Below are 24,994 nucleotides of genomic sequence, written 5' to 3'. Positions count from 1 at the left end.
CTTCAGGGGCATCCACCTGCTCCAGTGTGGGGTCCTGCACAAGCTGCAGGTGGATATCTGCTCCCCCGCTCCCCTCCATGGGCTGCGGGGGGACAGCCTGCCCTCTCACCACGGGCTGCAAGGGCATCAATATCCTCCGGCACACCTCCTCCTTCATGGACCTCGGTATCTGCAGAGGGGTTCCTCTCACATTCCAATCCCCCTGCTCACTGCAGGTTCCCCTTCTTAAATGTGTTCTCCTAGAGGCACTACCACCGTCGCTGATTGGGTCGGCCTCTGCCAGAGACGGGTCCGACTTGGAGCCAGGGAAGCTTCTAGCAGCTTCTCACAGGAGCCACCCCTGTAGACTCTCCCTTGCTAACAAAACCCCACCACAGAAACTGAAAACAACTGCGAGGAGTGACTGATACACTAGAGGGACATGCTGCCATCCACAGGGACATTGACAGGCTGGAGCAATGGGCTGTCAGGAACCTCATGCAGTTCAGCAGGGGGAAATGTGCAAGGTCCAGCAGGTGGGGAGGAACAACCCCTTGCACCAGTACATGCTGGGGACTGATCTGCTGGAAAGTATTTTTGCAGAAAAGGCCCGGTTGGGGTCCTGATGGACGCCAAGTTGCACATGAGACAGCAATGTGCCCTTGCCGCAAAGAAGGGCTAATGGTACCCTGGGCTGCCTTTGGAGGAGTGATGCCAGCAGTTCAAGAGAGGTGATCCTTGCCTCCTACTCAGCACTGGTGAGGCCACACCTGGAGTGCTGGGTCCAGTTCTGGGCTCCTCAGTGCAAGAAAGACATGGACATACTGGAGAGAGTCCAGCAAAGGGCCACCACTAAGATGATGAAGGGACTGGAGCATCTGTCCTGTGAGGAAAGGCTGAGAGAGCTGGGACTGTTTAGCCTGGAGAAGGGAAGGTTCAGGAGGGATCTCACTGATGGGTACAAATACCTGAAGGGAGGGTGCAAAGAAAGTGGAGCCAGGCTCTTCTCAGTGGTGCCCAGTGACAGGACCAGAGGCAGCAGGCACAAACTGAAACACAGTACGCTCCATCTGAACATCAGGAAACACTTTTTTCACTGTGGGGGTGACCGAGCCCTGGCACAGGTTGCCCAGAGAGGTTGTGGAGTCTCCATCCTTGGAGATGTTCAAAAGCCGCCTGGACACAGTCCTGGGCAACATGCTCTAGGTGGCCCTGCTTGAGCGGGGGGATGGACTGGCTGACCTCCTGAGGTTCCTTCCACCCTCAACCATTCTGTGATTCTACAAAGGCAGCCTCAGAATTTCTTGGATGGATGGATGGATGGATGGATGGATGGATGGATGGATGGATGGATGTCTCTCCTGTGATGGGCCTGGGAGCAGCTGAGCAGGGTATTATTTGGTCTCCTCCCATACCCTGCACAGCATTGTCTCTCTGTGCTCCTTTGTGGGTGTAGCAGATGAGGTTTTATTACATACCCTAATAGCATTTTTCTTTTCAAAACCCCTAGTTTAATTACAGCTGCCTTCTTGCTTAAGCAAACAAACTGAGAAGCAGTTTGAGAAAAGCAAGTTTGTTTGAAAAAGAAATCTAGGTTGGAGAGGGAAGCAGGTATATTCCTCCTTTGGTGTTCCTAAAGTAGTAAGCAATGCCGGGAGCTTTTACCGGCACAGTAAGCCAAATGACAAAGGTGTGTTTCTTCACCCTCTTTGAAAAACAAAGCCATAATTAAATTTATGCAAAGAAATCAGGAAATATGCTTTTTAAAAGATTTATTTTGAGAACGCTCTCAAGTCTTCATTCTTAAACATTGTCTTTAATCTCTTTGCAAGAATGCATGAGGTATGTCCAACTTCTGTTCTGAAAAGTGGAAACGCTTTCCAAAACACTTCTGTCTTTGTACACAGTCTGTACTCATTTAATGAATCATGATTCTTGCCAATAATTCCAGAAATAGGCTTCTAACTGTGCTTGCCGTTAATTCAGGCTGGTTACAAACATAGAGAAGATAATAAGCATCAGCTGTATTTTCAAATATTTTCTGTTTGGATGCAAGCATGTATTCTGTTCTGCTTTGTACAGTCAACAAAACTCAAGATTAATTGCAGCTGAGCTGCAATTTCTGTTAATTCATTGATCCAAAGAGAACCTTCTTTGACTCTTAAATGCTGGGTTTTGTTGTTTTGTGAATCTAAAAATATATGTCACTGTGATATGATAAATAATGATCCTTGTGTAGTATCACACTTCTAGAACTGCTTTTCATGTTAGAATGACAAACCTGTATCCTGCCATAGCAGTAAGACATTGGCAAAAATTCAGTCTTCAGGTTGTGTGACTTTTTGCTTGGGACAGTTTACATCCTGTGAAAATCTTATCTAAAATCTGTTTTTCCAACAGCAGAGATTTCATGGTTTGTGATCCATAGATTCCTATTCTTTTGTACTCTCCTGAGTTTTCTGCTAAGTCAGATAGGTACATCATGATCTTAGGTAATCTTCCAACAAATCAGCTACAAACATTCCACTTGGTGCTTTTCTGCATGTACTGATATTTTTCCTGGATTATAGATTAACATGGTTTTGAGCTATAGGCAATGGAAATTTGCAAAAGTAAAGATGTGTTAGCAAACATTGATGGACCCCCTAAATAATAGGATGGGAGAAAGACTGATACCTTTTTAAATGGGGGCATACTTTTAAAATATAATATATATAAGTCTGTATATTCATAATAATATCCATACACATACAGAGTAAAAACCTAGAACAAATGCTGGTTTTTGTAGTTCAAAACTAAAAGTATTTGCTCATAAATCAGTAAAAATACAAGAGATAAACAAGAATGCATGCCTTAAATAAAAATGTTTTTTGATCTTGACTGCTTAATGATCAGTTACTTAAGAAAATACAAGATAGCTACCTAATGGTTGCTATCAGTTGCTGTAAGTTGTATCAGTATTTGTACAATATGTCAATTTGCTGCATATGGACTGGTGACTGTAAAAGCAGTTTACTAAAACCGCCTAACTGGTCTTCAAACTGAAAAATTAAGTAGAGGAAAAAATGGTAAAGCTAAAGACCAGTGACACACTCACAATCTGCACTGCAATTGTAGAAACTGAACACTGATCTTCATAGAAACTTTCCTTCTAACATCTGCATCAGCAAATACTTATGACTAATACGTGAAGTATATGGGAGTTGAGAGATCTCCATAGTATGTCATTATGTGGGAGAATGGAAATATTTTGAGGAGAAGAAAGTTGAAAATGTATGGGGTTCAGGAAGTTGTCAGTATGTCATTTGCTTGTGAGAATTAAATACTTTAGGTCACATTAGCACATATTAACTTATAGAGATGCAAAGGTATCTGCCTTTCTTGAGTGCAAGTCATGGGTTTAGTCCGGTTTTAAACACTGCCAAACAATGGCTGTGTTTTCAAGGACAAGAGTTGCTTCAGTAGGACAAGAAAAAAAATATATCTTGTAATCTTTTTAAGTAAAAATCTTTGGAGAAAAGAGAAGAAAAAAACGTCAAGAGAAACAAGTCTACTGACATGAAGGCAGATGGAAATATTTTTTGGAAGCTATCTTGTAAAACAGTTTAAAGAAAAGGTCTCGGCTAACATATAGAGTAGACTTTGGAGATTTTTAGCTTCTCAATATAGAGAAGCATTTTGATTTAAATAATCAAAGACCTAGAGGTCCTGAGGAGATCTATGAAATTAATTCTGTTTGTTAAAGGCTTTCTACATTTTATCTGCTATTCTAGTTCTACCATGTCAAATATTATAATGCCAGTTGTCTTCCAGTATATTAATTATTTTAATAGGATGAAAGAAGTTAGGTACAAACAATAAGTGTTCATCTATACAGTTAAATTTAAGATAAAAATCCACTTAAAAACTTGAATAAACATACATTTTAGGAATTCAATTTTATCTTCAACTTTAATACTGCATTAAATTTCCTCCTGTTTCTATGTTTTAAAACTATTACGTGTTTAACCAGTAACTTTAAGAATTTGACTGAGACAACTGTCATTCTCCCCACTGCAGAGTAATGGAATGGAAGATGTATGGTTTTAAAACACTTTGATCACTTAACTACCTAGAAGATAGAAGGATGAGAATATTATATCATATCTAACTAAGCACTCCAAGATACTTGCATTTTCTTAAGGTTATAGCCTAGCAATTTTGGGTTTCTTTAAGTGCCAAAGGCTTTAGGAGAGAGACCTGTTTTAACAGCTCTGTGTATTACTGCAGTCTGAACACTGTGAAACAGTGCTTACTGGCATGGCATTTTCTAGCTACAAGTCATTTATTTTAATGAAGACACTTATCAGGGACACCTGGATAGCCTGCTCATGTTGAATGTATTGTATATACTTGATTTCCTAATATGAATCCAACCACAAATACGCACAGTTGACAGTAAGTAAATTGGCATTGTAAATAAAAATACTGTGATATATAGTTGGTTTACTTCCAATCTGTGACAGAGATTTTTCTTGGAGGTTGTTTTTTAAGATCATATATGAATAAGACTTACAGTATGTTTCTTGGTTGGGGGAGGGGGTTGTTCTATGTATTTATTTTGCCTAAAATATTCAGTGGTCAAATTCTTTCTTTTTTGAAGTTGCTGTGGAAGAAATAGCTGGATTGCAAATTAAACTGGTGCTAAAAAGTAATGTTTTATTCTTTCAGAATGTTTTAGCATTTGTTAAGGCACTTAAATGATGATTTTTTAAAATAATTTACAGAACTGAGGAATTACTTTATAGATATATTCCAAGTTCCACAGAAAGTTACTAGCAGAGTCAGCGATATAAAACCCAAGCTTCTTGATTTCTTCTGGTTTCCCAGAAGACTAACTGAATAAAGTTAGGTTAAAAACCACATTGTTTTATCTACTGTGACAGAACCAGTTATTGCAGATTTCTTAATATCTGTCACTTTTAACATAGCCTGTGAAACAATGACAATTAACAATTGTAGGCCCTGGTGAAAATATTGCCTTAGTTTATAGCATCATAAATAGTGAAAATGGCTTATGAAATACTACTTTGCCTGAGTAAGGTAGATTTTTTCCTTTGCCAAATCAAATAAGTATTTGTATCCAAGTTGCCACCACATAAATGTTTATTACAATATGTCTGTGTTACCCATCAGCATTTTCAGGTCTGTACAGGTTATCATCACTGTATTCTCTTTTGTTCTCATAGTTCTCTTTCAAAAGCTGTGCCAAACTGGAGCCTGTTTCCAGCACAGGGCTGGACAAGTGGGGTTGATGTGTTTGGAAAGAAGCTTTTAATCTCTGATGTTGGTGTTTTACAAGAACCTCTATTCTCCTTGTGCTGCAGAGTGATAGGGCACCTACCATATCTGTCTCTCAAAAGCTTATGTTTGAGGGGAAAACCAGTAAAGAAACTAGAATGCCCTGGAAAGATAGGATGCTAACATCTAGAATTATTAGATGCCACTTACCATCTCTGCAGTGTGTGGGTGAGTCTCATTGCTTTGCATCTCCTCCCCTTTCCCCCTCAATAAGACTGGCCGAGCTGATGATGTGGTTTAACCCCCGCCAGCAACTAAGCACCACGCAGCTGCTTGCCCACTTCTCCCCCACCCAGTGGGATGGGGGATAGAATTGGGGAAAAAAAAAGTAAAACTCGTGGGTTGAGATAAGAACAATTTAATAGGACAAGAAGGAAGAAAATAATAATAACAACAATAATAAAATTATAACAATAATAAAAGGATTGGAATATACAAAGCAACTGAGGCACAATAAAATTGCTCACCATTTGCTGACCAATGCCCAGTTAGTTTCCAAGCAGTGATTTGCTACACCCCAGGCCAGCTCCCCCTGGTTTATGTAATGGGCATGATGTCATATGGTGTGGAATACCCCTTTGGCCAGTTTGGGTCAGCTGCCCTGGCTGTGTCCCCTCCCAACTTCTTGTGCCCCTCCAGCCTTCTTGCTGGCTGGGCATCAGAAGCTGACAAATCCTTGACTTAGTGTAAACACTACTTAGCAACAACTGAAAACATCTGTGTGTTATCAACATTATTCTCATACTAAATCCAAAACACAGCACTATACCAGCTACTAGAAAGCAAATTAACTCTATCCCAGCTGAAACCAGGACAGCTGATTTAACAGCTCCTGGCCACTGAAGGGGGATGGAAAGCCCCATTTCTTCAGCCCAGGTTCCTTATTGTGCAGTCCTGTCATTTAATTCGCATTGGCTTTGTTACTTTTTCTACCTTTGGACTGATTTATTCTAAATCAAGCGGGGGGGGGGGGGGAAGTGGACAGAGGATTTGCACCCTAAGTCTGTTAGACTTTACTTTCTTGTCAACTGGCTTGCTTCCTTTTTTAAATGCACCTTATTTAGAAACCTGATAGGGTTCAAGAAGAATGACCTTGTTAAGGGGAAAGCATAAGCAAGCATACTTTGAATTTATTCAGCTGGGAATTTTGATATTGTCTTCAGAGGAAAATATTTCTGTATGTTGTGTATTAGCCTAGAATCTGAGGTAATAAACCAGTGTGGGATGCTTAGAAAACAGAAGAGAGGTTCACTTCTAAGGGCTACCTGTGACTCTGTTTAACACATGAATACAAGCTGGGGCTGGAGTAGGAACTGTATGAGCATGTCTTTTAAGTCTTGTAAATAGCTGTGGTTGCTACCTCAGTTCCTTCCTAAATAGCTCATAGGCATGTTTGGTTTTTCTTTTTGCCTTAAATAACAAGCAAGCAAACAAGCTAGCTAGAGAAAGTGCATGCACAAGGTAACACTGATGAGAAAGTGAGAGGAAGAAGCCTCAAATCTTATCAAAGCTGCTGTCCTTATCTGTGTTCCTGTCCATCTGGTAGGACTGGTCAGCAATTAAATATCAATTAAGGATTTAAAGATATGTGTTCCATTCTAGAAATTATCTGGACTACCAGGCTTTTCCCCCAGTTTCCTTTTTTTGGTCATGTCCTGTTTTGTTTGTGGTTGTGGAGCAGTCTATGATCAGCTCTTCTTAAGGGCACTGCCTGATTTACTGAAGGCTCTCGTTCTGTTGGGATTTGCTGCTTTTGTGTCATTATCCCCTCCCTCCCCCATCACATGGCCAAAAGAAGAGTCTACTAATTTGGGGGGAATTTAAATCAATTTAATTTATTATCCATTAACAAACTTTTAATTACTGATTCCGGTATTGAAACAAACACACACGAGCTTAGGCAAAACATCCCTCGCCCTCCCCTCTGCCTGGTCTCCGTTCCCGTGGCCGCACGTAGCCCTCGGTCCCTTGGGAGAGGCAGCGGGCAGGCAGGAGATGGGGTCAGCGCATGCTGGTTCCTGCAGCGGCAGCAGACCCTCTGGAGCCATACCCCTCGGCTCTGCTCCAGCCTGCACCTTTTTTCTTCTGGCTTCTCACTCCTCCTGCTCTGGCCTTGTTGTTCATCTTGGTTTTTTTGGTGTTTACTGCCCTCTCTTAAATATGTTTTCACAGAGGCTCTCTGAAGTCCTCTGGTTCAGAGGCGGCACACATGTGGCTGATGGGGCTCGGCTATGTTCTGTGGTGGGTCCATTGCGGAGCTGCCTGTGTCTGGCGTGGGACAGCCCCTCACCTCTTTCCCCTGAGGGCATCCCCGCAGCCTCTTGCTACATTAAGCATAACCGCTTGCTGGTTATCCCTAATACACCACACGCACCCCCAAGCACTCTTTTATGAGTTTGTATGAGTTTGCTCTTCTTTTTCTCTTTTTGGTCTTTGCTAGTCTTGCTTTTTCACTGTCCTCTGTGAAGATTTGGTCATTTGCTGTTGTCAGGTAATGTTGGGATAAATTGATTACAGGGGAAGTACAGCTGGAGTTCAGTGCTGGGTATTGTTTTGTTCCTTGCTTATCCCTTTGTGTGTTACAACATAAGAGAAACTTCTACCTTGGTTCTGTTGTATTTACTAACTTCCCCCTACAGAGTATAGTTTGTAATGACTTTTGAGGAATTATGGGCTGTACTCACTAACAGTCAAAGCTATTCACAGCTTCAGGGCACGGTAATCTGAGTTGCAAATGCTGGTCTGAGGACTGAACCCACACCTAAGTGCACCAAGATATGCAATGATCTTTGGAGAAAAAAAAAATCTTTTCTTATCTATTCTGATCTTTTATAAAAATAATTTACATTTTGAAACCTCTTTCTTTTTAGGTCTTCCATGTAATACCGATTACTGCAAAAAATCTGTTTCTTCAGTGATGTAAAAACTGAGAGGAGACATAGTTTCTTTATAAAATTGGGTATCTTCTGGGTTAGCATTTAGAAATATTTTGTTGTAGAACAGGGCTCTAGAGCTGGTCATGCTGTGGTGACTGTTTGTTTGCCAATAGCAAGGCATTCATATCCTGAATCAAATCTGTACCCTCATGTGACATTGCAGTAACCTCATTTCCCCTTGCTCTCAGTATTGTTCTTCGCTATCACCTTTGCCTCTTGCAACCTGATTGCTGGATTTACCCAAGAGAAGTAGCTCCTCTGAAGAACGTCATGTCAGATGAAGAGGATTCCGCTATCCTTTTTTTTTCTGAAATTGTGATTACTCTTCCTAGTAAGAAACCTTGGACCTTCAGTTCCTGTACATGCTTTGTTTCCTAAGTTTGTTGGCTGTATTCATGATCCAGTGGCCCAAAAAAGAAATAAATACAATTGGTCTAGTTCTGCGGTTACTTGTAACGTGTAGGAACTGCTAACCTTGAGGGCACTGGCTTTGCTGAGATAATGCTGATTTCAGGATTTGCTTTGTCTGTTTCAGAAGATTCTGTCCTCCTTCTGTATCAGTTAGGATGGAATTTCTGAGTTGTGCATCACCCCACAGTTGCCACATGTTTTGTAGATGCTGGATGGCACTTGTGCATAGTTTTGTTTTGCCATTCCTGTTACTAATAAGGATCTTTCTTACAGGGAAGGTAAGAGTTCCTTACCTCACCAAGTGGACTGGATTCTGGCTTAGTATTCCTACAGATTGAACTTTCCACAGCAGTTTTCTGGGGCCCTGAGAGCTTTAGGAATCTTGTTCCTTTTATAGTTGGATGGAGTCTGTCTGGCAGCAATTCTTGTCATGTGTTAGTAGGAAGTTAATTGGTGTTCACTTAGATGTTTGTATATAGGAAAAGTTGAACCTATTGAAAAGGACCCAATTCCCAACAGAGTTTAGAGATTTTAAGGACTAATGGGGCAACATTTAACACATACCACATTGCAAAAAAATATATTACTTGTTTGTGTAAATGGTGATCTTGGTAGCTGTCAGTTCTCTGAAGTGGTATGGGGAGGACAAAGGAGCAGTTTTGTTTGTGTAGAGTAACTTATGTTGTTCCTCCATTATCAAGATGTAAATTGTCATTTTCATTTGGTCTGGAGGCTTTTGCACAAAGGCTAACCCTAAGAGTGTTCTGAGGTCAGGTGGTTTGCTTTGGTTGTTACATTAATGGAGTTTATTCTATCCATCTGAACTGTTTCCGAAAAGGATGGTATGTTTCATGTATCAGGACTTCAAGAAAGAGGTTGTAAAAACAAGTAAGCTCTGTTCTAGGCCTTCCTTTCTTAAGCCTGTTGTCTGAGCAGGTCCCTGTGGGATCCTGTTGCAACTCTGTGGCTCCTTAGATCTTGAAAGATTATAGAAAGTGAATTTTTTTCCCTTTCATTTGATGCTATGCTGATACTTTATTTCAGTGTCCAAATCCATTCTTCAACAGATTTTAACCACTCAAAGAGTGGTCAAAGTCCAACTCAAAGATTAGTTATTGCTGAAGGTCTTGTAACTTACAATATTAGGTGATTATACTGAAAATGTGTTATAGTAATGAAGGATATGTGAATACAAGAAGCGGAAGAAAATTTTTTAACTTTTAAACTTAGAAAATGAAAGCTTTAGAAAATTTTCTTACAAGTTTTTTGTGCTTACTAATTATGTTATGTGTAAATAATAAATTTGTATATTAAAATCCTTCTCCAAACTAGAGACGATGAATCAGATTTCATTGCTATTAGCAGGCAACTGGTTTTATATCATTTTTATCATGTGAATTTTATCAGTATTTTGGGAACTTGAAGATAAATTTGCAGTTAAAAGACGGCAAAACAAAGAAAATAGTCTGTAGGAGAAATGGTTGTTACATTTGTGCAGTATTTACATTTATACTTACATACAACAAGTTAAAGTTCAGCCAATGTTTTCATTAAAATCCATGGGCCGTTGTTAATGTCCTCAAAGTTTAATTTGGGATATAGCTTCTTAGACTTTTGTTACACCTATTTTTGCAAAAACTCTTAAAAATGGCTCATGACAGATATGTCATCGTCTGCTTTCACCATTCTTTGAGTCCAGTATTCATTGCTGGCAACACATGGCACTTTTGTGTTTATGAGTGTTCTTAAGCCAGCATGAGCATCACTTGAGTAATATTACTTGTGGTAAAAAAAGGTTTAAATGGATTCCAGTTTCATGATTTTCTGTGGCATTTGGAAAACAAAAGATGAAAGATTATTTAATTTAATAAAGCATATCTCAAGAATGCTGAAAAGTTCAAAGGTTTAGGCTCAGGTTCAATGCTAAAGGTTTAAAGGTTTAAAAAAATGTGTTGAGAGCTTTTTTTTTTTTTAGCTTAAGAATGTTATGATGCAGTTTATTCTGTTTAAAAATCCTACTTACCTAGAAATTACAAATAGGCTTTCTAAACTGACTGTAGTTATGTGTAAAACATAGGATATATATAAAATGTATGAATTTCTCTGTGCTCTGAGGCCATTTTATTTCCCTAATTAGTTGTTCATGAATGAGGATTTATACAACAGAGTGATTGAAGCAGCCGAATCTTACTTCTCTACGGTAAATGGAGACTGAGGTACTGTAGCTAATAAGATAAAAGAAGTGCAATAATACAGGTACAGTGGGATGTGTTAGAAAACATGTGGATGTGCAAAACATGTACAGTGTGCTAGTATCTGTTGAGATTTGTGAGCTCTAGCTTAGCACCAGTCCAGAACTGACCCTTAGGAGAGCATCAGACCCATTTTCTTGGCACTCCATTTCTGGGAGTGTTTATTAGTGTATCCACAGCTTGTGTTTAACTGGGCTAATAAATCCTCAAGAATCAGGGTCTCTGTGACTTTCAAGTGACTTTACATGGAGCTAGCTCAAGTCCATCATGGTTTATTAATTCAGGTATTGACTGGGAGAGACTATACTGTATCATCAGGCCCTGAAGCAACATAGCTCTTTTGCATATACTGCATTTAAGCTAATAAATTCTGCTAGACCTGAGCTGGCTCTTAATACTGTTGCAGATGCATATACAACCTGCATAAACAGCTCACAGATTTGCAAATTTGACTGGTTTTTGTCCAAGTTACAGGTGCATAACTCATCCCCTTCCTCTAGTGGCAAGTACACCCCTCCCTGCCTCGGTTTCTCATCTGCCTCTGCCTACTGCAGTTCTCTGGAAGAATGAGAACATGGTTGTGCAGCGTGAGGCTCACTGAACAGGTGGTTTCACCAGAAGTTTGTGAGGGAAGGGAGGTCAGGCTCAGAACTAGTATTTGCTTCCTCCTTTGAGGAAGGGATGGGGAGTACATCTCGTGCAACTAACTGTGCTTCATATTATTTTCAGGATCTGGACAATGCTGCATTCAGCCTGAGAGTCATGTGTTATCATGTTAAGTCATGGTTTTGATTTTGTTGTGCAGACAGGAAAGGTGGTCTAAAGAATCTGCAGAATGGGCCAGGGGTCTCTTAATTCAGCTGACCTATATGAGTGTTATGTTTTACGTTTCCAAGTACCCTGTCATGTCAATGAAATTCTTATCCTAGTGGTATTTAATGTAGACAGATATTTAATCTTTTTTTTTTTTTTAACTTGTGAGGAAAGGAAATTTGGTTCGTTCTTTTAACAAAAGAACCCTGTTAGCTATTCTTCCAGTGCTCTTACAAAGTTCTGTTTTGCAGAGAGGATACAAATTATTATCAGTTATTCTACTTCTGTAGACTTCTAAAATATAATAGTGGACATGCTTTGCCCATTTAATATATGTGCAAGCTTATTGTTGCTCCTGCACTTTAGAGCAAGAAAAATGGGCAGAATTTATAAGGTTCTGTTCTTACTCTGATTGAACCTCATTTCACATTTGGATACCAAAGTAAGAAAATGGATCTCATGCTAAGCGTGCAGGAGTGAGATAGTACAGGTTAGTTGATGGAACAAATTTGAGTCAAGCCTTTTAACACCTGAAGAAGGTTCATTCAGTTCTGAGAGTGTTTTACATGCAAGTACTATGAGTGTAAATACTTAAATAATTTTTACTCTGTCAAGCAGGAGGAGCAATCCATTATCACCAGCTGGTTACTGCAGGGCTTTATAGATCGATGTCAATCCCTCAAAATGCACTGTGACAGTGAAGGAAATTGTTGTGTATTACTATGTGGTTCTTGCCATTGACATCACCTGGAATTTCAGAGACAGTGGGAAACTCACTCAGAACTTAGTTAAAAAGCCATGTGGAAGTACTGTTTACAAGTCTGTATCTCCTGCATTCTGATATAATTTCCAAGTTCACAGAGTGGATTAGGTGACCAAACGGTTTCTAACTCAATTTTTGCTAAGTATGAATTTTAGGTATTTTTTGTTCCTCACTCATCACCAGATAATAAAGAGGGGAAATGAAATACTGTTTTCTTAACACTTGGGTGAGATTAAAGAAGTAAACTCTTCATATCTGTATTGGAGAAGAAGAATTGTCCTTTAAATATCACGAGAAGTGTGCGAATATTATGAAAGAAAATATTTCTCAGGTGACCTTTAATTGTGATAGGATTCAAATCCGTTCATAGGCAAAATTCTCATTGGATAGTTTCTTTATGGGGATATATTACCTTTGTCAGTTTTGGCTATTTTACAGAGAAAAGCATAAGTATTTGTAAAATTTTGCAGTATTTTCAGCCTGTTGTACAATTTGAGACAAGTTAGGCAAGTGAAAACCTTATTCCTAGAGCTGTGACGTGAATGTTGCTAGAAACAAGTTTGAGCTCAGTTACACTGGTTTCATCACTAACATTTGATTTTTGTTGAATGAAAGGGGGGATATATTTTAAGGGCACTGGTTTCAGAGGCTCGGAAGAGTATTGCAACTGCACAAGCAGAAAAAGGAAGATGTGCTCTTTAAAGCATTACAACCTTAACAGGCAGTATTTAAAAGTATTTTTGGAATATGTGGAAGTAACAAGAAGTCTAGTTAAAACTTTGTTGGTTCTTAGCATGAAATCCTGAAAGTGCTGGTGAAGAATACATTCTGTAGTGGGAATTTTTTATTACTGAACTAAGACTTGCACACCTGTTCTACAAAACTTGCTTTATAATGTGTCAGTTAACAAAGAAAATAAACAAGTTTTCTATGACTTTAGGTAATAATTGCAAAGAGAAGCATGTGCAGAAGTGGAACAAACCAAAACTAACTTTTTTCTTATCCTGGTTTACTACTGCTTGAAAAGAGTTTTCTGGTTCCTGACATTGTTCTGTCACTGAACCAGAAAACAAGTTTTGTTCAGGTAATTTTTCTCCAGTGTTCAGACGTCATTCTGCTACAGGATTTCCTAGCTGGACAGAATTGGTATCATCCTTAGAAGTTGCTAGACAGTTATCTATTACTTAGGGTGCGTCTCTGCAGTGAACTGTAGCTGCTGTTTGTCCTAGAGTTCAGCGTGCTGTGGAAGGCGCTTTCCGTACTGAGGCTGTCTCAGTACAGCAGCATATAATGCAGCTTGCGCTATTTTACCTGAGAAAAACTGTACAGTAACCTGTCCTGCATGCCACAGCTACCAGAACTAAAACGCTGTCACTCACTGAGCTATGTGACATTGCTGAATTAAATTCATTGGAGCAGACTGATATTTTAAATGCTGGTTTTGCCTGGGTTGTCTAGACTTGATATGGGCAAAGTAGAAGTAGACTATTTCCTTTCTGGCATTAGTGAGCAACTGGTTTCGTATTGGCTGTGCAGAGCCCAGCAGTTAAGAAACTTTGATCAAAGCCAACAAACAAGTAAATTTTGTCTGTATGAGAAGCATCTTAAGCAGTCAGTTCCTTCTTCTGAGTGCCTTGGGGCAGTCTGTTTCTGCCTGTTAGTGTTCAACAGCAGCAGTGTAATGGATTATTTAACCCTTCCTAGAATAGGAGTTAGGGACAGTTTGTCTAGACGAGCTGAATCTGTTATGAATAGATTTCTGTTGTGACCTTCAAATTCCAGACATTTTCCCGTAAAATTGAGATTCTTTGTTAACATCAGAAAGTAAATTTCCCTGTCATATTGTTCAGGTAAAGGCTAAGCCACAGAAGAAAAGATATTTCAAACAAAAAGAAAACTGCAAATATTAGAATGATCAGCAACAGAAATAACTTTTCGTTTTTCAGGATCGAGTAACATTCTTTCCTTGATAATGTTCCACTGCCTTCAAGGACACTTACTTGATGTAATGTCATTGCATTTTAGTACATGAGTACTAAAAACTCATTTAAAGGACTGCAAAGTCTAACCTTTAGTTAACCTGATCTACCTAAATTAATTTCGGCCAAAATATTAGAGAGATGTCAAAGTTTGGGGTAAAAATTTTCTGCCAATCTGAATTTAACATTGGTAGTGATGCTCTTAGCACATTCTAAGATACAATACATTACCTGTATTGCCCCAGCCAAAGCCTGAAGAGAAAACACGCGCCCCTGCAGCAAAAAAAAAAATCCCCGGAAACAAACAAAAGCCAAAACAAAGAACCCACCCTGTGTGATTAACCTTTAAAAAGGAGAAATGCCGGTGATTTAAACTGAACTGCTTGCAAGTTCTAGCTTTCTAAAGCTTTTTGCTGGACTTCAAAGCGATAATCACACTGCCGTGTTATAGTTTTGTGGATTAAACAAAGAACTTCTGGCTTACGTGAGCAAACTGTGTTTAAATGTATTCTAGTTGTCTAATACAATTATCGATGTGTGCAGTGTGCTGGTGTAGTCATCGGCTCGGAATGGCTCGTTAGGCGTAGAGAACGGTCTTCCACGGAATCTGGATAAAAGGGCGCTTAGTCCTGGATGTACCTTAATTATTTTAGGGTGGCGTAGGTTTTTTTTTTGTTCTCGGGTCTGTACTGTAACCATCATTAATCAGATCAGTGGAATAAAACTGGCTAAACGTGGAGCTCTCTGCGGCTAACTAAAAGCGGCCGGCTTTTGTGTTCGGTTGCTGAGTCCACGCCAGCTCCAAGCAGGAGATGGGTTGCCACCTAGCGAGGAATCCACGCACGTCGGCTTGGAGTTCCACCAGCATAGGGAAGGACAGGGACGAAAGAGAAATGGGACCTGGCCGCTTGTTTCTGTTGCTGTGCTATCGACACGATTGTGCTCATACGTGTTTGTGCAGATACCCAGAACTAGCCAGAACTAGTCTGGCTGAAAAAGAGCTGTGAGGGGAGAGGGAAAAAAGATTGTTTGCAGTCGGGTTGATTCCTTGATCATGTTGATTGTGCAGTTGTACAAGGAGTTGCGCTAGCATGAAGGGGAGAGATTGTGCAGGAGGGGAGAAGGAGTTGACAGAAGAGGGAACGTTTACTACCTTTAATGGGGCTGCTAGTTTTAAGTGTTTGTTTTTTCTTGTAGTGAAAACTGATAATCTGTGTAACTTGGTGAAATTATGACCTTCCAGTCATTTCAATAAAAACAACTGCTGTGACCTTACAGGTGAGCATGTTGCCAGTTCAGTGCTCCAGCCAGCGTGTAGCATTCTTTCACCAAATACACACCTTATGTCTAATTGTTTTTCTATTTTTTGTTTTATTTTTTTAAAGAAGTTTCACAGCATGTTCTGAGAGATCTGCTGCTGCACGTACCCTTCCGCTTCCCTCTGTTAAAGAATTTATTGTATCGCAAAGTGTTTAAAGTTGTGGTTTGTAATGTAACAACATGTGGTCTAAGGTAATTGGGAAGGTGTTGGGTTTCAGACTATTACGCGGTATTGCATAACAGGTGGGAACATGGGATTTAATACAATATGGTTGTCAGTAGTAAACCCACTTTCATAATTTGATTGATCATGGCTGGAGAGTCAATGACTATTTTCAATTTCCTTTCATTAATTATTGAAAACAGAGCAATGTTAGGAGAAAAGGAAAGTGGTTCAGATTTTACAGCAGAGGTTCCAAAATGTCTTCAGCAGCAACTCCATTTCTGTTTGGAAGTCCAAACTTGTGACAGAGAGAACCCTACTTAATCCTTTGAAATTAATTTATAGAGTTTATAACACTACTTCTGATTATCATGTCCCTACTTGAGTTTGTGAAACGCTTTTGAAACTGCTACTTTGCAGCAGGGAGAACTACTAAGTGTTTTGAAATACAGACTGTGCATCAAAAAGAAACCAAACCAAAACAAAAAAACCCAGGAAGTGTTGGTTCCACTTTTCTGTGTTTCCCCTCTTCTTCCTCTGTTCCCCTACCTCTCAGAACCTGCTGTTGAGTATAAACTGAGAGGATGTAGAATGTAGAAAAAACTTAGACGAGAGATATGGGCTTATCCAATCTTTGTTCCTGCTTGAGAAAGATTAGATTTAGTTTGTTGTTTGGTTGTTTTTTTTTCTTTGTGGTGGGTACTTTGTAAAAAGTTGCTAAGAATTATCATTTAATTAAATGAAATTAAGTTATTTGGTTTTAATTATCTGCAATAAGCAGCTGTCACTATTCTTTCAGACATTCTTAAACATTTTTATTAGTTCAAGTTGATTCATTACCCAAAATACACCATCTTATTTATGAAACATTGCTTATTTGTATGCCAATAAAAATGAGGAAATGAGTAAAAGGAGGGAGGGTTTGCTTTCATGGACACAACCATGCAAATCAACTTACAATGTCTGTCAGATATGTGATTCTGGACAAGTCTGGTGGATGTATCAGAAGTCATGAGAGAAAAGGAGAGAAAAGTGTTTTTTCACACCCAATTTCATGTATTTAAAGCTGATGGAGTATAAACTGAGGAAGGAAAATTGCCTTTTAAGTCTCCCAAGACACCCAGATCCAGCTAAAAAGCCATTAACATGTTTATATTTATGTCCAAACACTGAGAAAGAATAGAGTAGAAAATGGAAGTTATTCAGAATTTAGTGAGCGTCTATAAAGTCTGATTCCACAAAATGGACATTTCCATAGATATCTGCATGGGGGGCTCAGAAATGGATTCTGGTTGTTGAGTATTAGGTGTAACTGCGTTTTGGTTTTCTTCATGTCATTGTTTTGTTTCCAAATACTACAGTAGCATATAAACAAAAGATACCGACTGGAGATGGATTATCTCACATTGTCATTGTAATTGCCGATTACCATGGTGTTTTTATCAAGGGCCGTTCACAAGCTATATGCATTTGTTTCTTTTGGTATGTGTTTTAAGCATGTTTATTAAGGTAGAGATTGATGATACCAATTGATTATACTGTAAAAGATTTGATGATGATGGAGACACTTTGCAGGGAAAGGTGTGTATTTGGGCTTGTACTTGTATTTTGCAACATCCTAAGCAGCTCCAAGTGCTGACTTTCACATAGTCTGATTTGCTTTCTCCTCCCATAGTCCTTTCCATTCTTCTAAGCCAGCTTCTGTACTTGAGATTGCCCACTGAGCCATTTCACATGCTAAGACTGCATGACACCGAGCCAGGGGAGGGGGGGGCGGGAAATGAATGTGCTTTTTTACTGAGTTAACACTGAAATGGTTTGGTGTGTGGTGTGACAAGCTCCAGGCTGCTGCACAGTGGAACAGAGGGCAAGAATGTGTGTGGGATGAAGGGAGAAACAGCCAGCAGTTAAATCAGCTTGGCTACCGCAGAGCTTTAGCCACCCCAAAGTGCGTGGGAGGGGAGGCAGGAAAGCTTTTACTACTTGTTGAGGCAAGGAATCATTAACTGGTCAGATGTATCTGTGCGATGAGGAGACGGTCACATATTCCAGGCAGGTAGGCAGTGCGGTTTTAATTAAGAGAAAGGGGAATACTCTCTCGTGGAAGAAAAAAATAAGAAAGTCTTTGGGGCAGAAACATCACTGTGGTTCTGTAATATGAGCGTTTGATTGCCAATGTCAATACAGAATGTTCCCACCTCCAGCTGCTCGTTCCTGTTGCAGTATGTTGGCTGTACTGAGGGCTTTTATGACTTCCTTGCTATATTATTAGAATAATAAAGCCTAGAAGTAATTTTCACAGAGGAGCAAGAATGAGCAAACAGAGAGGGGATAGGGAAGCTTTTTAAGCTAGTATTGCAATGAAAGTTTGCCTGGTTTTGGAAGTGTGACCTCATGTACAGTATGATTGGTTAAACTAGTTTGCTGTTGTGCAGGTTGTGTCGTGTGCTTGTTACATGCTGTCTCGAGGCAGAGGTATATAGTGGTGTGCTTGGCATGGAAGTAGTCAACTCCTTTGGAGCCCCTTGAAGCACAGCGTGTAGTGTAGTCTTGGCTACTAGAAAATGGAGCAGACTTGTATTAAATGCAAGTGGCAAGTTTTTGGTGATGGGAGGCTGCAGGGGCAGCTTCTGTAGGAAGAGGCTGGGGGCTGTCCTGTGCTGTACACTGCCGGTTCCAGATGGCTCCAATGAACCAAAGCTGAACCCCTCAGCCACGTGTGTGGTGCGTCTGTGAAAATATATTTAAGGAAGGGTAGGAAATGCTAGAGTGTGGCATAGGGAATGTGGAACAAAAAGAGGGTATACCAAGATCAGGGAAGGAGGAGGTTCACCATGGCATAGCAGATATCCCCTGCAGCCTGTTGAGGACCCATGCTGGAGCAGCAGAAAGGTGTGATAAGGAAGGAACAGCAGAGAGGAACCACTGTGCACTGAGCATGGCTCCCACCCCCTGCACCACTCGGAGCTGGTGGGTAGAGGAGCCTGGAGTGAAGGAGTGAAGCTGAGCCTGGGAAAGGGGGGAAGAAATTTGTTTGTTTAATGTTGTATTGGTTTTGGCTGCGATAGAGTTAATTTTCTTCATAGTAGCTAGTATGGGGCTATAATCCAGGCTGCTAGAGAGCATCTAATTCTTCTATGCTGTAGGATACCATGAGCATACTTTCAAAATGTGTTCAGTATGTTTGAGATGTTTTAAAACCTTGGGTATCAGACTTTGAAAGGAAATTCAGTATTTGCCAGAATTGTCAGAGATGCGTAGGATATTAGGTAGTTAAGTCCCATAGAAATGTTAAGTGATGCTCATGTTTTATATTTTCTATCAAAGATTGACATATCTTTCTTTGCGATTATTTAGAGCAGTTTTCTTTTTAGGGCTTCCAGCAATTCATTTGCAGTGTCTCTATCCAAACACAAGGCTACGTTTTCTCTGTATGGTGATTATCGCTGGGAGTTCCCTTTTCCATCTTGGAACTTTTCTATTTGTTACAGAAGTCTGAACTTGCATGCCATTTTAACAACTTCAGTGACTCTCCCTAAATAATTAGCCACGTATAAAATGGAAACCTGAACATGTCTCCAGTTGATAAAAAAACCCTTAGAGTTTTGTAAACAGAATGAAATTCTGGACCGCTTATTGGTAAAGGTAGTGTAAAATGGCAGCTTTTAAATGCTTTTCAAATTATTATGTAAAGTATCAGACTGTTTGCTAAGCAAATTAAGTGAAACACCACATCTTTCTCCCTATTTCTGGTTGTGTAACAATACCTTTTATGCCATTGGCAGAGGAACTTTTAAAGCTTGTGCTTTTAAACCTTGCTGTTCTCTTTATTATCGCTGTTGGCATTAATGTTTAATTTTGAAAGAGTGCTGACAGAGAAAGCTTAAAGAATGGACTGGAAAGTAATTTCTTCAGCCATATCAAGAAGAGAAAAAATGAATAGAAGACGTGTTCAAAAAAGGATTCAAATATAAAGTACAATAGTCCAGCAATTAAAAAATCATGGTTTGGTTTAGATTCTAAGACTTTGTCTTACCTTAGGGTATGTTCTTTTACCTAAATTTTATTTACTAGTGAAGGAGACTGTTTTAAATATTAGATACATAACCATTAGTAAATGGTACATGTCACCTCTTGCTGCTTAAAGCCGACTTACTCCATCGGCAGATTCTAGAGTTGTCCTGAAGCTCTTTTAGGTGTTTGGAATATGAAAGGCTTATTTTGCTATGGGATGTGTTGGACCTTTATTACTACACAACATGGCTAAAATACTCAGCAGATGTTTAGAAAACTTAGAGGAGTAGCAAATATTTCATACAATGTTATATTTAGAATGATAAATTACAGACAATATGGTGGCTCACAAGATAATACTGGGATTTTTCTTAGGATAACTTCAGTCACCTGCTTGCAGCCAAACATCTGCTTGGTTTTATGTTGTATTCAGAACTGGAACAGTATCTATAGGCACTTGGGATTTTAATTACCATTTGAGGAATATGTGGAGATGAAATTTAATTTAGTCCAGTAAAAGCATTTGATAAAGGTTTGAGTAGATGATGATGTCATTTTTTAAGTGAAAACAATGACATATATGTGCCATCTCTGCCTTTTCTCCTCCTTCCCCTTTCCTTTTTACTGGTCTTAAACATGACATATTTTGACACTTGGGTCACAGTCCAAATGGACTTCAGAATCCATCATCTCTTTTCTGCCCTTTGCCTTTGTTGAATCAATGTGGTATGTACTTGTCTGTCTCTTTATACCTAGTTTTCTTCTTCCACAATAGGTCTACTGTTAAACAAGTTCCTGCTGTTTTTAAAATAGGACTTTGTTCTGCTTTTAGCCCCGAGACCCCTTAGTCATACAAAACCTTGTTCTTTGACTTCTGTTCATTTGTTTTCCTGTTTGGAGATTTTATTTTCCACTTCTGTTTCTCCTTCCTCTGGTACTGATGCTCAGTCTGTGAGCAATTGTTTCATCCATGCAATATTACACAAAGGAATGAGGTAAATGGCAGCATATATTTTCTTCCTCACAGTTCTGCTTCCCTTCAAAATATAAATAAAGCCCACAAGAAATTAAGAGAGTAAGCAGCCAAAATAAACTATTTTGAACACAATTTCTACATGTAAATAAAGCAGAACTTTTTTGTAGTTGCCTATTGGATTTTCACTTTGCTTTCCATCTAAAATAGGTATCAGATACTATGGTGAAGTGTGGTAGCATTAAAGTCATTATACAGTAAGAGACAAAATAAAAGCACCATATTTTCTGGAGATCATAGTCATTCACAGAATCACATAGTTTTCTATTCTCTTATGCTATCCATCGGTATGCTTACCTGTGATGCTATTTACGAAAGACTGGATGTGTACTTCAGTGAAAGACAAGGAGAGCCTCACTGCCTAGAAAAGAGGTGTTAATCATCTAGTGTGAAATCAATGCCTAAACATGATGGAAGGGAAAGTTACAATATGGTTTTAGTAGCTACTTCGCATGAAGATGATGTGAAAACTTATATGCGAGTATTTTCAATAGTGAAAGACATACTGGTGTTTTCTTACTTGATAGCATTTCATCTCTGTATAAAGGAAAAATTTTACATGAATTTCTTTATCTAAATTTCTTCTGCATCAATGAAAGACAGTTATTTGCTTCTTTTTGCTGCTCTGTTTGCACTTCCTAAGATGACATTACATAATGGTTTCTAAGAGGTTGCTCTACTCATTTTGCTTTTAGATTATATTTGCAAGGATGTGAGGGAGGAAGCGCATAATGCAAGTGTAATATGACAGTTCTATTAAGAAAATTTCCACTTTGTGAATCTGAAAATTTTTCTTGGATTAAAATTTAATCATTTCCAAATTCTGAGCATTTCTTCCAAATTTATAGATGACTAAAAGATCACAAGTCTAACATAAATCTGAGTAACCTGTTAAATGCTTCACGTGAAAGAATGTTCATCTTGCTGCTTGTATTTCTGAATGTTGTTGATTCATGTTAGAAATGTAATAGGACACATATGAAGATAGTGCATTTTAAATTTCTTTCTAGTGTAGCACAACAATATGGTAAGCATTCTCAAATCGAGAAAGTGTATTTGTATTTTCCCATAAATATATATAGGTCATTCTTGAACAATGAACAATTGTATGGAAAGAGAATAGAAAAGTAAAATGTCTACTTCAGAATACAGACTGGCATTTTCCTCTCTTCTCAAATTATCATCAAGGCTATTCATTCAGGACTTTGGTATTTTTCTAGAATACTACTGGTAAGTTTAAAAAAAACCCAACACTCACATTTAAGGATGATTAATTAACAAAAATACCAAATAGTTGCAACAAAGAAGAAAGAAAATTAATTCAGTGTGGTTTCCTTTTTTGCATTTCTGTACTAGCAGAAGGATTAATTTGTGATCAGAAAAAGCAAGTGTGTTGTTTGGTAAAAACAAAACCTCTCAAGCTTTGAGAGATATCACAGTGGTTTCTGCTCTTTCTTTATTCACAACTGTTTCTGCTTTTCTCCCTCTTCTCTAGAACAGAGGTGCAAGCTAATACAAGCTGGTTAAAATTTATGCGAGTGTTATTTCATATACTGTGATTTATTCATTTATTTTTTAAAAAATCACTATTAAAGAACTGCAAGAAATTTAAACATAAGAAAAAAAACTTATTTACTTATGAGTGTGATCAGATACCAGTACAGATTTCCTACACAGGTTGTAGAGTCTCCATTCTTGGACATGTTCAAAATCCAACTGGATGTGGTCTTGAGCAACCTGCTGTAGTTGACCTTGCTTTGAGCAGAGGGATCGGACTAGAGACCTCCAGGTTTTAATAGTTCTGTAGTGTGGTGAAAGAGCCTGTCTTCTGTATTTGGAGATAATTTCGCAGTGATGTTGGATATTTAGGATGAAAATCTTGGTGTAGTCTGCATATGTGCATTAAAGGAATGTATGACTGTACAGTCCTTCAGATTATGACCAAAGAGATCTTTTATTAATAGGTCAAATCAAGAAAGCCTGTTAAGTTTTGTGTGTTTATATTTTGAGATCTGTGTGAGTTTAAGTTAATTTCATACAAGTTCTGAAGGAGGGTAATTAAATATCATCTTGTCAGTGTTCTTTATAAAGATTAAAGAATTTATTAGAAATTTCAGATGTGTACGTCTTTCCAAACAGTGTGTTTGAATTGTTTTCAAATTTTTTTTGTATTCAACAGCTTGGATATATAGCTAATATACTACTTCATTATCTTTCACAGATCTGAAGAGAGAAGCCAGTATTTGTCACATGCTGAAGCATCCTCATATTGTTGAACTATTGGAGACATACAGCTCAGATGGAATGCTTTATATGGTCTTTGAGTTGTAAGTTTCTCTCTTTGATTTTACCTTTCTTTGTTGTCATTTGCTAAATAAAATCCTAAAACTATGTCTGCTTTCACCTGCTTGTTTTGTAGCTCAGAAGTCTTGAGTGCTATGAAAATATTTATTTCTGACCAGTACAGGTTGTCCCAAATAAAAAAAGCTGTCACACTGCTAAGTGGCTGACATCAAGCTGATTCTTTATAGCATGCTTTTTAAGGGCAGACATGCAGTTTATTGATGGCTGCTGTGTCCCTAATAGGGTACATGAGAACGAGTTAAAAATCTGCTGATGGTCATCATCTTTGGGTAACTGATGGTATTCTATTCCAGTTGTGAAGTTTTGTTTGGTTTTTTTTTCCCAGACTATTGTTTCTTTTGCACTGCTTTTTCCTTTTTTTTAAGTATTTGAGTATTCTTGTAAATCAATATACCTGTTCACATCATATGAAGAGAGGCTTTTGTTTAAAAGATATGTTTTGGAAGTTTGAATGTAAGAGTTTAGTTACTGTTGGCATATGGAACGGTGAACAAAACATGACTTTTCAGCAGTGTACAGGTATTTTTAATTGACAATAAGAAACAAAAGGGGGGCAGCCCCTAAATCGCCACATTCCTTCTTTGAGGGAAAATTTTTAGTCCTTCTTGAGTTAGGTTTTAGCTAACTGGGAAGGACAAATATAGACATGCAGAATGCTGATTTGTGCACTTCTGTATTCAATCTTCCTTCTCTTCTCTGCACCTACCAGCTCTTCTTTTTATGTTCCCCATATATGGATTCCTAGTGTGGCTGGGCATATGTGTTTTTACCTCTTTAATTTCTCTGATCTTCCAGCATTATGTTTTCTGATGCATTTGGCCTGCTTATGTTGGAGCAAGCCACATCATACCAGTGTGTTAGGTTGAACTGGCATGTCCACTAGAGCCAAGAATTTGATGTGAGATATGCACTTAAAAAATAATTCTCACATGTTAGTTTTACCATTGAGGTAGAGAAGGCGGCAGGAGGTAACAGCAAAAAAAAAAAATGATGTAAAGGTGAAAGTTGTTGCTTTTAAGTCTTCTGCTTTTGGGTTTGGGTTTTTTTTTTTTTTAGGTGAGTTTATAAACTTATGATTGTGTGAAATAATTGTTTTATGCTTTCCTTTTTGTAAGTTTTGATTCAATACTGACTTTGGTTTTTATTTTGTAAATCCCAAAGCATGGACCAAGGGACTTTAATTATCCTATTATGAAATAATTATGCACACCTTGGGGAGACATACTGTGATAATTAACAAGATTTTGAAATGGAAAAAAGGTTTTGCTTCTATTTTTACCATGCTGGTAGCTCAGAAATATGAGACAAAAGCAGTAATTATTTTTTAATGACAAGCCTATTATCATTTATGTTTGTACACATAAAAAGTAAGTCTGAACAATTAGGATTACTACACAAATACTGCACCTGACTTCAGGCCACATGAAAGAAGGAAATACGAGGCTAAATTATTTGAAGGATAATAAATCTTTACCATCTTATATGTCCTTGTCTCCCTTGTACACTGCAAGACATCACTCTTTTGTAACAAACAGTGATAGAAAATGAGACAGTAGGAACACCTGTGCTCAAAATGTAGCAGGGAATGGAAGAGTTGTGGGTGCAGTGTATTATGCTGAAGGGGACG

At 38.6% G+C, this 24,994-nt stretch overlaps 1 protein-coding gene across 4 annotated transcripts in view; it reads left to right on the top strand.

Annotated features, from left to right (window-relative positions):
• Positions 1 to 24,994, top strand: part of CASK (calcium/calmodulin dependent serine protein kinase) — a 223,155-nt gene that overhangs the window by 64,363 nt on the left and 133,798 nt on the right. For all 4 annotated transcript variants that reach the window (XM_075033580.1, XM_075033578.1, XM_075033582.1 and 1 more), the window contains exon 3: positions 23,225 to 23,330. In XM_075033580.1, coding sequence (XP_074889681.1) covers positions 23,225 to 23,330 — 106 coding nt within the window. The remainder of the gene's footprint in view (positions 1 to 23,224; positions 23,331 to 24,994) is intronic.

The sequence above is a fragment of the Buteo buteo genome, chromosome 8 (genome assembly GCF_964188355.1).
Source record: "Buteo buteo chromosome 8, bButBut1.hap1.1, whole genome shotgun sequence".
Taxonomy (NCBI): domain Eukaryota; kingdom Metazoa; phylum Chordata; class Aves; order Accipitriformes; family Accipitridae; genus Buteo; species Buteo buteo.
Note: the sequence above shows the minus strand (reverse complement) of the source record. Positions and strands in the feature narration are given on the sequence as shown.